Genomic DNA, 16,758 nt, shown 5'->3' on the forward strand with positions numbered 1-16,758 from the left:
AACCAAGAGTTGGGAATTTGCCCTTCTTCCCAAGGGAAAGTATATTGAATGTTGCCAGCGACGTAGGTAGGTGGAAATTCTGTCCCAGCAACGTGGGGATAGTGGTGCCCACTAATAACAGCAACTTCGTGTCCCATCGCTTGAGTTCCAAGCTGATTCTCCGTAATTGGAACCTGACCCTGATGATAGGTGTCGAACTGTTGTCGCTGGTGTTCAATAATATGCCACACAGTGATGGGTAAAGTCATTACAGACTCATATAATCCGTTTGATAAGTCTTTAATACTTATCCGAGCAGTCTCCTCAGTGAAGGAAAATGAGTACAGAAGACTGTTGTTTTGCACAGTAAACTCCATTTTGTTCAGATGAGTTGATAGAAGTGGATTTTTTAGGAACAAAAGCAGTTTGTAAATGAACGTATTGAAAACTGTCAAGTAGAGAGTAAGTTAGAAAACAACAAAATTCACTTTATAGTAGGACAAAAAGAATATCTAAGTTAGAAACAGATAAACGTTACAACTGAAATAGGATCTGTAGATAAGAAGAATGTGAATGTAGGAACTCAATTGTATAAAGCTTTGAAGAATAGTTAGCAGGACGATGAGGAACAGAGGTGAAATTAATTTTGAGGAAATGAAAGAGAATGATGAAGTCTAATTTTGTCGCTCCTATTTATAGTGAATTCCGTCCAATAAGAACAAAGTAACCAAAGAAGGAAATATTTTGTAGAAAAACTGACGTTAGTAACCGAAACAGGAAATGGAAATCATTTAATGTATCCAAATATGGAAGAATTTGTTATAAAATGATGCTCGTATACGAAGCAGGAACATCAATGCGTGAAAAGAAACCAAATATGGTTTTTGAATAATACATGTATGACTACTTGTTTACTAAATAAGGATAGCTCATTGGGAACGAAGTGACATAATTTACCAAAAATGTTAAGCTCTGATAAATTTGTTCAACTTCGTTAAATTTTAAATCAATCTCGGAAAGTATTCCATTTTTGGAACAGAACTTTTGTATATATATATTTGGGAGCCGAATTCCAAATCGAATTTTTACTCCTTCAGAATTGTAATCTGTATAATAATGAAAAAACAACGCGCTTTGTACAGATGAAGTGATTGCTATGGGGTCAGGAATTGGAATACAGTTCGCTTGTGCTAGATTTCTGTACTGTTCTAAAATTTCGGGAACAGAATTCAAAATAAATAAAATTTCGTACTTGTTAATGTGTAGCTCTGACGATAAATCAAATGATTGTTTCGTTATATAATCATCATATTTGAATTTTTTAATGGAAAATGTTGCATATTCGAATCCTTTACTAAATCGGATTATTCTGTCATTCTGAACGCAAATGTCCAAGAAATTGTAGAAAAAATAGGAATCAACATCAATCTCGTCAACTTTGTAAGCATCGGCAATTCCTTCTTTCCTCTTATATATTTTTTCCAACAACTGTAAATGATTTTTGATTAACATTTTTCGCAAATGAGCAAAATTTCACTCAATACTCTGTTTATGTAAAAGAAAATTAAAATTAAGAAACAATTACACAAAATAAAATCGTTAATCTTCAGAATAATTTCTTTAACACGGGATTTTGATTGGTTGAGAGGTTCCAAGACAATAACGTTAAGTTGTAAAGTAAATATTTGTTCGTGAAGTATGGATGAATATTTGTTTTCGACATCTTTAACATTGTTGTAAAAGCACATTCATGTGCTAATTTCAATTTTCAATAGGACTAGATTTGTTTGCAAGCACCGGATTCTGTCAATTGCGGATAGACACAAATTTGAATCACAGAGTTTGTTAAGATTGGAACAATTTGTTTTAATTTGTTGTGAGTCTGTTTTTGGATTATGGCTGGATGAAATATGAAAACTTATATAAAATGTAAAAGAAATGATTAAGAAGATATATAAGAATGATTTGCTATTTTTTAGTTTACTCCAAGGAATGAATTCACACATTTAAAAAGAATGTTCTTAATTATTAAAGGTATTTGTAAATGGAAGAATCTGATTGGTTTATTCATTATGTTCTAGAATGTTCGGTTATGACAACAAGCTTCTTAAAATGGAAATGATAAATTTCCATATATGGAGTGATGCGTCATAGCTGCGTTCCCTAAATGTACAAAAATAATTTCTTTCATTCTCACTTTGTTATTGTCACAATTAGTTGCTCGTCACAATACCCGAATTTGTTTCATCTTGTACCAACACAATGCCTTCTCTCGATAGAAATCTCCCAGTGAAATGCACAAAGTGCAACAAAATGGTGGTGAAGAAGAATATGGCAAGGCACAAGCAGTCTTGTGATAGTGGGACTCTATTTTGTCCCAAATGTCCACATTTCAGTACAAAGAAGAAAGAAGACATGAATTACCACATTGCTAAGCATCACGCTCCTAAGGATACAAAGCTAAGCACTATGTGTACTGTATGCTTGGAGGAGTCTCCGAGTTTCTATTCTCTTCAACAACACAAGAGGAGAAAGCATGGAACTTCAACAAAAGTTGGAACAAAATCGAGTGAAAAGCTTAAAGAAGTTCTAGAATCAGAGGAGCTAGAAAAGGACAACGAGCAGCTACAACAAGAACTTAGTGCTTGCCAACACTTTTTTGACGATACTGAGATGGAAAATGGAAGACATCAAGTGTTCAACTTCAAGCTGTCCAAGCTCGATCCTCATGAAATTAATAAAAAGTTGAAAGAAGTATTCGAAAAACTCAACTGTGCAGCCAAAGTCAACTTAGCTCTAGGATTTATATTAAGAAATGTGGATACGGACGAGTATCGATACTTCTACGCTCACGAGAACAACACTTTCTTCGAGAAATCTCATCTACTCTGTTCCAAAGGAGACTTAGTCTCTCTTCAGGACAGGATTGAAAAGATGGATTTAGTGGAGACGTGTACTCAGGAGCGGGAGAATACAAAATGGCGATTTGCTCTGACTACAAATGTAACAATATTTTGCGCTCTCCTAAAATCCATTCCAATGGGATGTATCGATGCTGTTCTTCCTGAACAGTTACTCAGACGACCAGATGTGAATTGTCTCGTATCGAATGGCTATGGTGAGACTTACAAAGATTATCTTTGCTTATTCCGAGCTATAGCTGTTCACTTATATGGATCATCGGAGCTTGAGATCAATGCAAAAAATTTGTTTAGTGCATTCCTCCACGAATCTGGACAAGACGCAATCAATTTCAGAGGGGTATCGATCGATCATCTTGTATTTGTTGAAAATGCGATAAAGCACAACATATTTATTTACGATATTGACATTGTAGATGGAGATTTTGTTGGTGAACTTGCGAGGAGAAGTATTGAAATGTATGAGAAAAATATTAATTTATTACGTTACAACAACCACATATGCTATGTAGATGATATCAACACATTCTTTAAACGATTCCGTTGTCCCAGTTGCGATACGTTCATTCAGAAAGCGGGAAATTTCAACCGCCATGTTAAAACGTGTAAAGATAGAGTACAGCATATTTACCCAAAGAGTGTGTATACATTGCGCGAGTCCTTATTTGATAAGCTTGACGGATTTGGAATTTCCTACAACGATGATCAAAAATTGTTCAAGAACTTGGCTATTTTTGACTTTGAATCGATATGTGTACCCTCCGACCAATTAAAAGATACAAACACAACCACTTGGATTGGAAAGCATGAACCAATCTCTGTCTCTATTTCCTCCAATTTAATTGATGAACCTGTCTTCCTATGCGATAAAGATCCGAAAGCTCTCATTATATCTTTTGTTGAAGCTATTGAAGACTTAGCAAACAAAAGTAAAACTGAAATGTGGACAAAGTTTTCCTCTATTGAAGCAGTAATCAGAGCACGAGTTAACGCAATTGGCGAAAATTTAATTAAAAGAAAGGATCAAAACGCTTCAGCATTTGAGTGTGAAGATGAACGTACCGAAGAAGATGATGAAGCTGATATGTCTACGCAATTTCTCCAAATGCAGAAAAACCAGCTTTTGGACTTACAGCAGCACTTTGAGCGTTATGTGAACACTTTACCTGTGTTCGGATTCAATAGTGGAAAATATGATTTAAATCTCATTAAGTCCTATCTCCTACCCTATCTTATTCATGAGCGCGACATTCAACCTACTGTTATTAAAAAAGCAAATCACTTTGTTTCTCTTAAGTTTGGTGATGTACAATTTCTCGATATCCTCAACTTTCTCGGTGGAGCTACATCACTTGATTCTTTCCTTAAAGCATACAAGACAAATGAGACCAAAGGATTCTTCCCCTATGAGTGGTTTGACTCTCCCGAAAAGCTCGATGCAACTTTTCTCCCCCCTTACGACCGTTTCTTTAGCAAACTGAGAAACTATAATCCACTGGAGAAGGAATTTACTGATTTCACTAAATTGCTTAACAGTGGATTTTCTCAACAACAGTCATTAAAAAAGTTGAGGTTGAAAAATGTTCCTCCATCTGGAATTGACAATTACAATTACCTGAAAGTGGTCTGGGAGCAAGAAAAAATGGCTACATTCAGAGATTTTGTCAAGTGGTACAACAACAAGGATGTTGTTCCAACACTGGAGGCAATGCAAAAAATGATGGAGTTTTATCACAACAAGGGTATCGATATGTTAAAACTTGGATTTACACTTCCGAACTTGGCTAATATCTGTCTTCACAAGTCAACAAACCACAAGTTTTTTCCATTTGTTGAAGCTGACAAAGATTTACTTAACAAAATACGTGAGGATATGACTGGTGGTCCATCTATTGTTTTTACTAGAAAAGCAGTAGTTGATCAGACCTTCATACGAAACTCTGAAAACCTTTGCAAGTCTATCGTAGGTATTGACGCTAGCCAACTCTATCCCTTTTCAATGTGTCAAGAAATGCCCACTGGACTTTACACTCGATGGGAATTTGATACAGATTCTCAAAAATTCAGGGCTCGAACAAACAGATCTCGAACATTTGAGAACATGGTTATGTCATATCTTCAATCACAACGTGCCGAATGTAAAATTGAGAGCTACTACACAACCGGAAAACAGAAGAAGATTGATTGTTTTAGCGTAGACGGATTTTGCACACATTGTAATACGGTGTTTGAAGCCATGGGTTGTTACTTTCATTTCTGTCCTTGTCAGGAAGCTAAAGCAAGTCTCTCGGAAGAGGAAACACAGAGAGGGATTAGAAAAAGAGAACATTATGAATTGAGAAGAGATTACTTAAAAAGTAAAGGATATAAGATTGTTGAAATCTGGGAGTGTAAATGGTGGGAAAGTGTTAAAGAAGAAGAAAATGTCAGAAATCACGTGAGAAAGAACTTTCCTTTCAAATTACCTTTGAAGCAAGAGTCTTTACTAGCTAAAATAAGAGATGGGGAGATGTTTGGATACGTACAATGTGATTTGGAAGTTCCCACAGGTTTGAAGTACAAGTTTTCGAATTTCCCGCCTATTTTTAAAAATTTCAACGTTAGTCGAGCTGATATTGGGGATTATATGAGAGATTACGCTGTCGAAAACAACTTACTGAAGCAACCTCAGCGAATGCTAATTTCAAGTTTCAATCTGGAAAATGGAACAATTATTACTCCCCTACTAAATTTCTACATCAGCCTCGGTCTGAAATGTACAAGAATTTATAGATTTGTACAGTACACGCCGCGCAAATGTTTCAACACCTTTGTACAGTCAGTGGTAGACGCTAGAAGAGGTGGAGATGAAAATCCTGATTCCAGCGTTGTTGCTGAGACTATGAAATTATTGGGTAATAGCTCTTACGGTTATCAGATTATGGACAGAAGCAAACATACAGAAACCAAATATTTGAACGATGAGAAGACGCACAAAGCAATCAATGGGAAAATGTTTAAGCGGTTGAACAATGTCTCAAAAGAGTTTTACGAAGTTGAGCTAGCAAAATCAAAAATTGAACACCGCGAACCTATAATAGTTGGATTCTTCATACTTCAGTACGCTAAATTACGTATGTTGGAGCTCTACTATAACTTCTTTGACAGATTTTGCGACGTGGATAAATTCGAGGAGTTAGAGATGGATACAGATTCCCTCTATTTAGCCTTAGCTCATGAGAATTTGTATGATTGTGTTCGACCTGCTAAAAAACAAGAATGGGAAGCATTGAGAAAGCAGGACTGTAACGACTCTTTCCAAGCAGATGCTATTCAAAATTTCTTCCCTAGAACATGTTGTTCTAAGCATAAGAAGCATGATAAACGGGAACCAGGACTTTTCAAGGAAGAATTCAGATGTACGGAAATGATTTGTCTTTGTAGCAAAACTTATTGTTGCTACGATGCACAGTCTGACAAATACAAGTTCAGCAGTAAAGGTCTCAATAAAAGAACACTAGAAGAGAACGGAGATGGACCGATGGAGAAATATCGACGTGTGATGGATGAAATTATCAATCTTACTTCAACAAATAGAGGGTTCAGAACAATAAACCATTGTGTTGCTACGTATGAGCAGACAAAGAAGGGACTGTCCTATTTCTACCCTAAGCGCATTGTTCAGTCTGACGGTATTCATACAGCACCACTCAACATATAACTTAAATCCTTTTACTATAGCACAATTCTTTAGTATTCTCTATTACATTTATACTGTGTCTGTAATTTTATACAATTTTAATTCATTTTTTTCTATCATTGAATTTTTTCCAATTAATGAGCGCGCAAAAGACATTTGTTACACAATTGATTCAAACAATTAGGGGAACAATCTTTGCAATTGACCTAAAATTTGTAAACAAAAATTCAACATGTCACATAATTACCCCTCAGATAACTAGGGTAATTGAAAACCCCCACCAATTAATTTCACAATTTAATAACATAAAATTTGTAAACAAAATTCAACCTGTCACATAATTACCCCTCACATAATTACAGCAATTAATTACCCACGCCAATTCTATTGTTCTCACGTAATCACTTAATAACTACACAAACATTGATATTTTCCCCTCAAAATTTCAGCCTATCAGGAGCGTCTCCGAACCTACCCCCACATTTGCACCGACTATACTACTAGAAAATGTACATGCACAAATACATACACAAAACCTATACCCTATCTTAATACATGGCGGCACCTAATCAATACATGTCCGCGGCTATAACTAATCTCAATACATGTCGGCGGCTATTACTAATCTTAATACATGTCGGCGGCTATTACTAATCTTAATACATGTCGGCGGCTATTACTAATCTTAGTACATGTCGGCGGCTATTACTAATCTTAATACATGTCGGCGGCTATTACTAATCTTAATACATGTCGGCGGCTATTACTAATCTTAGTACATGTCGGCGGCTATTACTAATCTTAATACATGTCGGCGGCTATTACTAATCTTAATACATGTCGGCGGCTATTACTAATCTTAATACATGTCGGCGGCTATTACTAATCTTAATACATGTCGGCGGCTATTACTAATCTTAATACATGTCGGCGGCTATTACTAATCTTAATACATGTCGGCGGCTATTACTAATCTTAATACATGTCGGCGGCTATTACTAATCTTAATACATGTCGGCGGCTATTACTAATCTTAATACATGTCGGCGGCTATTACTAATCTTAATACATGTCGGCGGCTATTACTAATCTTAATACATGTCGGCGGCTATTACTAATCTTAATACATGTCGGCGGCTATTACTAATCTTAGTACATGTCGGCGGCTATTACTAATCTTAATACATGTCGGCGGCTATTACTAATCTTAATACATGTCGGCGGCTATTACTAATCTTAATACATGTCGGCGGCTATTACTAATCTTAATACATGTCGGCGGCTATTACTAATCTTAATACATGTCGGCGCATAATCTTAATACATGTCGCCGGCTATAACTAATCTTAATACATGGCGGCTATACCCTATCTTAATACATTAACGCCGCTATACCTAATCTTAATACATGCTCATTCATTCCCTATCTTAATACGTTACGGAGGACCCAAATCCCGGAAAATACGCTATACCCTATCTTAATACATGGGGGACCTCACCCCCCCCCCCCGGGGAGTGTAGCTCACTATAATACTACTCATGCGTACTTTAGGTCTATTCTTTTTTCCTTGTTTTATTTTAAAAGCTAAATTAGAAATAACATTTACCTATATCAGGAGACCAGAATGTTTTGCCAGGCACTTTGATCGTGTCGATTCCCCCATATTCAGTCGAGTTCCACACCGCTGATGGTGAATAGTAATACATGTAAGACCACATGTTCATAACAAGAAGTCCATCTTTTTCGTTCACGTCTATAATTTGGTAAATGTCCAGTTTGTTGAACACCTATAGAATCACCATTTCAGGATGTTAAATTGTAAAGCCAAATTGTTGAGATTTAAAACTCTATTAATTTTCACTGATTACAACAGCAAACAAACGTAGGTGAGCAAACGTTTCCCTCAAATTTTATTGAGGTTGAGACCAGCAATTTAGTTCGCAAAATGGGTCACTTTTTTCTTTCTTTTTGACTTTGATTATTTTCAAAGATATAGGGTAGTGGAAAACAACAGTTGTGAAAGTACTCCTAATTTTTGCAATATTATTCGAAAGTGCTCACAAGTGGGTTGTTAACAGCTATCTCAAAACACAATGGTCGAGTACCAATCATTTTTATGGGCAATTTTTTAAAACATTTTTGGTACGAAAAATTAGAAATTGTTGTACTCAAGCCATGAAATAAACAAGTAACCCCCCTCCCAAAAAAAAGATGAAATCCATTTTTTGAAGCTGGCAGTGAGCTGATCTGAGTATTAACCGGTGCTCTGAAAGTCAAAATATTACTTTTTACTTTTTTAAAAAATCACAAAGTTAAAGATTTGCGTTAACAGCAACCTAAAGCCATAATACTGTTTTTTTTTGTGGCCGAGGAACTGGTTGTTTGGATACGAACAAAACGGCAGCAGTAAAAGTCAATTAAACGTTTACGGGTCATTTGTCTCCAAATACCTCAAAACCCAAGAGTCGAGAACCAATATATATTTCTCATGTAAATGGCTCCTCCAAAATAAGAACCTAGATCAAGTAGTTTAAGGTTCTGTAGTATGAAATATATCTTTTTTATTTTGACCCCTTTTTTGAAAGCATGTTTTGAATTGAACAATTATTACACGTAGTAAAAAGACAGTTTTCTGATTGTGCCTGCATAACTATGGAATCTGATGTGCTCACTGATCAAAAACAATTATCACCGTTCCCGAGTTAAAATTTGCAAATAATATTTTTAAAGATTTTTAGTCTATTTTTTACATTTTTTTATTTATGCTTTCCCACATTTAGCCTTGTTATCTGGTCTACGTAGCGATAGAGATTGTTATGCTCACTGTTCAAATTTTATTTATTACTACTCCCGTTGTAAAACTTGCAAAACTGCTTTATAAGAACTTTTGTTCAGTTTCAGTTTTCTGATACGCGGGATCTTGCGGAAGGTTTGTACCGGATTAACAGATTCGATAGTCTCATTTGATATTGGTATGGTAAAGTTTTTCATACCTTAATTGAAATCAAATAATATACGTTGAGAACTCAGATTTTGAGATGTTTTGGTTATATTGAGAATCTTAATGATGAAAAAAGCAGTTTTTGTCCCGAAATTCAGTATATGATACTCGCAATCAGTTTTGTTAACCTTGTTTCTGTTAACAGGTGGGAAAGCCTCAAAAGTGAAGATTTTTAATGCGAAAGGGTGACTAATTTGTGCAAAGCATTAGGCAAACGCGCGGTTGAAACCTATTTTGATTGAGAATGCAAATTTTTCGGTAGCTTTTTTGTAAGTACGATCTAATTGACTGAGTCCTTTAATAAATTAGACTTCCGAGATGGCCAAAAATTTATACACTATCTAGAGATTCTTCTTTTGTATCTCATGTAATTAACAGTTTGGACCAGCTGACAATTTGGTAATTTTTATTTTGATGGAATTTTAAATTTTGATGTGTTAGTTTGCGCTGACCTTTTTGTCCTGCATGTCAAATGGCGGCGTGTATTTTGGAAGTTTTTTGTATAAGTAATCCATCAGTCGTTCCTCTTCCAGACTGCCATTAGAGGTCTCATTGTTCGCTGCAGAAGAAGTGCAGAGTACCAGTATTTTGAAAATAAACAAAAGAATAGAGAACAATGGAATAAACGATGAGTTATTTAACTGAAGCGTCATTCAGATAGTGTACCAATGATATGCTCAAGTTTTGAAGAATATTTGATTGAAAAGCGAGCCAGCCGGTCTAGAAGCTATTTGAAATAAAATGTCAATTTGTGCGAGAAATCAAATGCCAGGGTTTCTAACTGGGGTACCGAGTTGTTGATAATGATGATTTGGGGTTGTTTGTAAATTTGGTCTGAAGATATCTATCTGACATGTGTCTTTTGTTGTCTTGATTGATGTTTGAGCGTGAAACTAATCGAGTTCGGAATTGGCATATTAGTGCAAGCAGTGACGGAGTCCGTGGGATTACATTGAGGTTAATTCGAAAGTTCTCCGCTTGGAAATATAGTTTAAAAGCGAGCGTTTATTTTCATAAGGGCTTATTATTCCTTAGATCGAAGTGAATTCGTATATTGAACGAGAAAGTGTGGAAAAATGTGAAGTAATCAATATTTGCAACGTCGACGATCTAGCTGAAACAAGTAATAAGTTGAATATTTATTTATCTTTTCTAATTTTGGATAGTATACTTTAAAACCTATTTAATTTGAGAAGTCTGCTCATATTTACCACTGAATTGTAGTCCCATAAACAATGTGAAATGACAGTTTTATTTTCTAACTAAATTGGCCTTGAGAGCTCTGTTTTTAGGGAAACTTGTTTCGAGGTGGGGATTTTCTGTCTGTTGAAAGAACATCTGGTGTTTCTGGAGATCATTTCAAGTGTTTGCAAGTTATACAAGAGCGACTTTTCATGGATCGGTTTGTTGAGTTCGGGACACAAGTTGAAAAAAGAAACGCATGAAGGATCCAAGTCTATTTTCATGTCATCGCCAGTTGGTTCACGAAAACCTTTTGAAAGTAGATCTAAAAACTATCAAAAGATAATTTTGGTTTTAGGTTAACTTGTAATACAAATATTGATATTGTTAAGTGCATGTCAAATCAGGCTTTCTGTTCCAAAATAACAACCCTTCCCCCCTTCAGCAAACTTTGTTTTCTTGGCATAAGTGACAAACTAATTCGCGTTTTTAAATTTATAAGGATTCATGTACCCCTCGCAGATAGCGACTACGACTAAATTGTACTTGTTATACGGGTGCATATATCTACTGTATGTTGCCATGTTCTACTGAGACAGCGATCTTTTTCAAAATCGGGTGTGTCATGATGATAAAAATGTGAACCTCAAAAAGCAAATGATATTCTGGTCAGTTTTCAGTACAACTTTTACTCGAGGATTGAGACGTGAGTACTACCACAAAAGTGAGTTTATTTTTGATAAGCGGGAAGGAAGCTGCAGTCTTGTCGACGATTTATTCAAGCGTGAATAACTTGACCATCTGGCTGGAAAAGTTATTTCATCAAAGCTTCGATGTTAGATAACATTTTATGTAAGGTCTGGCATAAAAGTATGAAAGAGTAAAGGAGAACTCGAAGGCATTTGAAGCTTAAAGCCTTTTTGTGGTTTAAAGGCGGCTTTTAAATTGTGACTTGCAATTGATGGAAAGAATGACGTTCCTGCCTTGTCTCGGCCTGCTGTCAAGAAAATAATTGCTTTTCTGACGCCAACAGAAAATTGTTTTCTCACAAGAATATCCAAAAGTTTATTAATTAGTTTTTGGAATTGATTGGATACTAAATTCAGTTAGCAAAACCGCTTGCTTGGCCAATGTTTTTCCCAAAATTTATCCATATGTTAGGATGATAACTACCTTCTTTGTGCTATTGTTAAGATTTATGTACTTTCTGAAGTGCCCGGTGCGGTAGCTAAGCACTCATTGTTTAGAAGATTGTAAATGGCGCAATTCATTCCTTTTAATAAAAGGTATCGAATGCACTTTTTCTTCTAAGGACTACTTCAATTGGTAGATCGCAAGAATCGTGCTGCCGTCTGTTCAGAACCTTCCACCTCTGCGGCATTAAAAATGATAGTAAACATGTGCTCAGCAGCTTTTCTGAAACTTATTCCATGCTGTATAATAAGTTTTAACGATTATCCTATTTTGCTGTGATACACTACCGTTGTCCGTTAATGCGTGCTGAATTTTTCTAGTATAATGAAGGCCTGCGTTTCACCCCTTTTGCAGCTTTTAAAACTTTCCTTGTTTTTTAAACAGCAACAAAGTAGCATAAAAAGTTATTGACATGGTCGTGTTTTTTACTAAAGATAAATTATTCTAGGATTGCCCATTTTTGTCAATTTGAAAACATATTCACATATTTAAGCTTTTTGTCACAATTTTTTCACTTCACCGAAACATGAAAGGAACCTATAATTGAAAATGTTTCTTCTGCGTAAAATTGCTGGAATATAGTTTAATAGTGAGAGAAATTTTTTCTAATTATTAGTTGTAGTAGCAGTGAAGGAATTGAATTACCTCCGACAGGATATACAATAATTAAAATAACTCAAATTGCAAATACTGTACACAAGTTTAAAACCAAAAAATGCTGACGCGACAATTCTGACTTCTTCAAGAAAATAACGCTGGAATTTAGATCGGCCGCGTGGTTGACTAGTCTCTGAACACACAAAAAGTTATCCATGAACCGCTTTTTATCACGATATCACCAGGCTTTCCAACCTCTGCTTTCTGATGAACATTTTTTTTTTCAAATTTCAAGTAATTATTGGACGTGACGCAATCATTCTCTTTCATTTTGGTCAGGAAAAAATACGAAGATCACTCTCAGAAAGCTGATAACTAATTGGTAGCGAACGGGTTTTCTGTGAGAATGGGTTTTTGTTGCTATGAGAACCAAGGCACTATCGAAGATCAAGATATTTTGAGAGTGTAAACTCTGAATTTGCAGATCTAATCATTCCATGGAGAATATCCGTACAACGAGTCTGACAGAACATATACTTTATTCATATTGAGGTTAACAACATTGGAAGGATTAGATGGAATACTATGCCTCAAATGGTTAAGAACTCTATGGGCTTTCAAATTTTTATCTTTAAAGGAGTGGCCCTTTGTTTACTGAATTGGATACCTCAATACGGAGGTCTCTCCCAGCCAAATAAATCTTTGTTTCCAAGAAAGAAAGTATCACTGAAGTCTTTGTTGAATTGTAAGTAACCACATTTTAAAATGTTTCTAAGCAGATTGTACGGATGGATTCTCCGAGAAAGAGGTTATGGGTGGCAAAATAGAATAGTTTCGAAATCTCAATGTATATCAAAAAAGAATAGGTCCAATGCTTCCTTCTTGTACCCCACAATTAACTGGCAAGCAGTCCGACAGTACAACTCTGACTTGATTTCTTTGTATTGTGTTGAAGATAGGAGGAAATAAGGTCCGCAAAATTAGTGATAGCTGAAACAAACTCCTTAAAAAACTAAAGATAAACGACCACTTATTCTTCATTAATAGCCGCGAAGCGATAGCGGCTATTATTGGGGACATCGTAGTTTTTTAAATTCGTCGTCTCCATCGATGATTTTTGCAACCTGACTTCTCGAAATTAACTTTTTTTATTTCAGTGATTTCTACTGCTTTACAGTGATTCCTTCATGAAAGAGTAATTTTTGAGTTTGACAGTTTTTGTCGTTCTTTTTGTTGTTTTATAGCCAAATCAGCAATTTCAGGTGGCTATTATTGCTCTCCTATTATTTTACTTCGTCAAACAGATTTTTGTTTTGTCTTACCCTGACTTCTTGGAATTGACTTTTTCAATGACTTCAGTGACTTCTACTGCTTTGCATTTAAAATTTGTGTTCTTGACGTCATTTCTGCTTTTAGGTCAGTTGCGTGAGTTACCACACTCAAAAAGCTGACATCTGAACTCACTTATGGAACTTTGAATTTTGTGAACATTTACTAATTAAAGGTCAATAGTGTGCATCTAAGTAGTGCCAAACGTATATACCCTAATTCTTGAGTATTAGAGTTTGATTTCGAATATTAATTTTGAAAAAGCTGCATTAGGGTTGTTTCCTTATAGAGAGTATGTGTCTCATAAAAATGACAGTCCGAATCTAACCAAAAGGTCTAGTGGTCTTTTAAGGGACTGCTGGTCAATCTGTCTATGTTATTTCTTTAGTTATTTCAATTCACGGAAGGCTACAAGCGTATATCGCGGTTTTTTCCGGCAATCTGGCGGCTAAGTTTGTCATCATAGCGTGTTATATGTTTTCATCTATGATTAAAAAGAAACTAATAGTTGGGCTACGATTGAATGTCTGGCCTGGGACCAATGCTACCTATGATTCCGACTGTAGTAATGTCTTTAATCTTTAATGTCATAAATGTAAACAAAAAGAAACTTCTCTATTGTTTAGGACATCGGAGCGTGACCATCTTAAAAGTTGGTGAAGTATCTGCACATCACCTTTTCTCTGGCATTTTACATTTGTTGTTAACATTATTAGCAATGAGGTTGCAGATGGGCGATAAGGAATCAGCTGCTTTATTCAGTGGTTTGGGGCATTCCATCGCAAGCCGCTATATATTTTTCTCATATTCTTAATTGTTGCTCGTGATTTTTAGTTGTTGCTTATGACCTGTGATGGCTTGAGCTTGTCATTAATGCCGAAATTTTATAATGATCTATAAATCACTTATATTAACGAGCAACGTTTTTGGTCTGAAGTTTTTTTCTTAGCTTGGTTTTAAGATCAAATTTAGCCGGTTTTGTCTATAGGCGCTTTGTTAGTCAGCTTAAATTTTGACTTATTTGGGAAATCATTGAGATGTGTGTTTTCAAATTTAGCTTTTTGGGCCAATTTCTGCTCACTTTTTTTAATACTTTTGTTCTTGTCGCATCTAGTTATTTTCTGTGTCTTTCCTGTTATTGTCCCGCGGCTTATAGGCCATATAATGTATAGCGCCAAATTTCCCGATTATAATTGTAGTGTAACGTGGTTTGTAATTTTATGGGGGCCCTGAATGACGTCCGAAAGTTACCGACAAAATGATCTTGCGAAGACAAGAGAAATATTTCTTCCTTATTTTATTTCAGTGCACTTGATAAATTGTTTTAGGTTATTAGCCTGGCTTTATTAGTTTTTGACTATTAAATTTTCGTGTTTGCTTACATTTTGTGAAGACTCTATCGTCTTTGGCATAATTTTTTGTAACTGAGTTTTGGCAACTTAATGAAACAAAAATGCAACCAGGCGGCAAAAAAGACAATTTTTGACTCGAGATATTAAGTAACACAGCAACAAAAGAACAACAGAAGGCGTGCAATTTAAAATTTCGATTGATGTTTTGAAAACAAGCGAATACAAAGCAAAAAAGCATTAGCCACCTATTGAAAACTTTAAATCTGAGCCTCACATGAAACTGCAAACTGTTAATTACTATAGATTCACTCATATAGGTCTAGGAAACTTCCAAGACCTACTTATTACTAAGGCTCTCTGATTATAGAACAAAAAGAACAACAATAACTATTTATATAAAATCACTTAGTGATAGCTTAATAAATCCACTCGGTTCCCATCAACGAATAATTGCAACTATTCACTGCTAGATAACATAAATAACGATATGCTTTCATGAAAACGTGATTAGAAAAGCGGGGAAAACGGAAGTCAATTTGTGGCGCATAAAAAGATGTCTGAAAATTGTTCAAACGCGAAAATATCAGTCCAATTTAGCGGCGTCTGTTGGGGCTCTGTGGTTTTTACAAATTAATTCGGATTATTTATTAATCTTCAACAAAGTATCCTCTACATGATTCCATTGTTGGAAGTTTTTGGTAGTATCTTAGAAGTGATGAAACAACGGCTGTAGAAATGATGTAGCTATACATGTGCTCATCAGAATCGAGCTTTTAAATTGTCTTTGCTTGGCGCAAGTGAAATTCATTTTTGCATGTGGTAGTTGCTCGCAAACGAAGTTTAGTAATTATTTCAGTCCTGTCTTGACTCTTGACGTCTTATCCTCAAAACGGTATAAATATGTAAAGCATGGGGGCACTAAGTCACTTAAAGCTTTACTGGTCTCTAAGTGTACAGTTTACCGAAGCTGCTGAGAAGAAAATTAATGGTGTGCTTAATCAATAATTCATCGGCTGACTAAGACTCTGTATCTGAAACTAAGACACTCGGTATCAGATCTTGTTCGATAAAATTGACAAATATTTGCAATCAAGTTTCTGAACGGTTTGAGAGTGCAGATAGAAGCTCAGCTATTCGATCATAGCCAGTCTGTTGTTCGAAAGACGTGCCTTAGTAAAAAAAAATTTATTTTTGTCAATGTTAAATGGAACATTTGATATTCTTATCCTTTACCATAAAAAGTATGTCATCACAACTGTCATAACAACAATATGTACATAGAACATGGTTCTGTCCACAAAGTAGGCGAAATGTTTCCAAGGAGTATTTTCAGAATAATCACCAATGACGCTCGCTCGTTTCGAGGATGTTTGCAACTCTTTTTCCTCCAACATATAGGTCTGTGTAAGAAATTCTTTTTGATATGATATATTGTACGGTCTCACAGAGAATTCAGTAGTAGTGATAGAAAAATCTTCGCATAATTGCTGAGTTGGCTGATCACGAGCATCTGCATGTTTCCT

General features: G+C 35.5%; 2 protein-coding genes across 5 annotated transcripts in view; one reads left to right on the top strand and one right to left on the bottom strand.

Moving 5' to 3' along the window:
* The window catches only part of LOC142342704 (ubiquinone biosynthesis O-methyltransferase-like), a 175,751-nt gene that overhangs the window by 61,282 nt on the left and 97,711 nt on the right, over positions 1-16,758 (top strand). The window lies entirely within an intron of this gene.
* LOC142342703 (neuronal acetylcholine receptor subunit beta-3-like) overlaps positions 1-16,758 on the bottom strand; it is a 47,502-nt gene that overhangs the window by 17,504 nt on the left and 13,240 nt on the right. For 2 of the 4 annotated variants that reach the window (XM_075394213.1, XM_075394212.1), the window contains 2 exons: positions 10,034-10,695; positions 8,187-8,367 (listed from right to left, as the gene is read on the bottom strand). In XM_075394213.1, the coding sequence (XP_075250328.1) occupies positions 8,187-8,367; positions 10,034-10,234 (382 nt within the window). In that variant the 5' untranslated portion in view covers positions 10,235-10,695. Of the gene's footprint in view, positions 1-8,186; positions 8,368-10,033; positions 10,696-11,408; positions 12,215-16,758 lie in introns of those variants that run through there. The other 2 variants (XM_075394211.1, XM_075394215.1) reach the window with 2 other exon arrangements.

This window comes from Convolutriloba macropyga, chromosome 7 (genome assembly GCF_964194025.1).
Source record: "Convolutriloba macropyga chromosome 7, txConMacr16.3, whole genome shotgun sequence".
NCBI classification, from domain to species: domain Eukaryota; kingdom Metazoa; phylum Xenacoelomorpha; order Acoela; family Convolutidae; genus Convolutriloba; species Convolutriloba macropyga.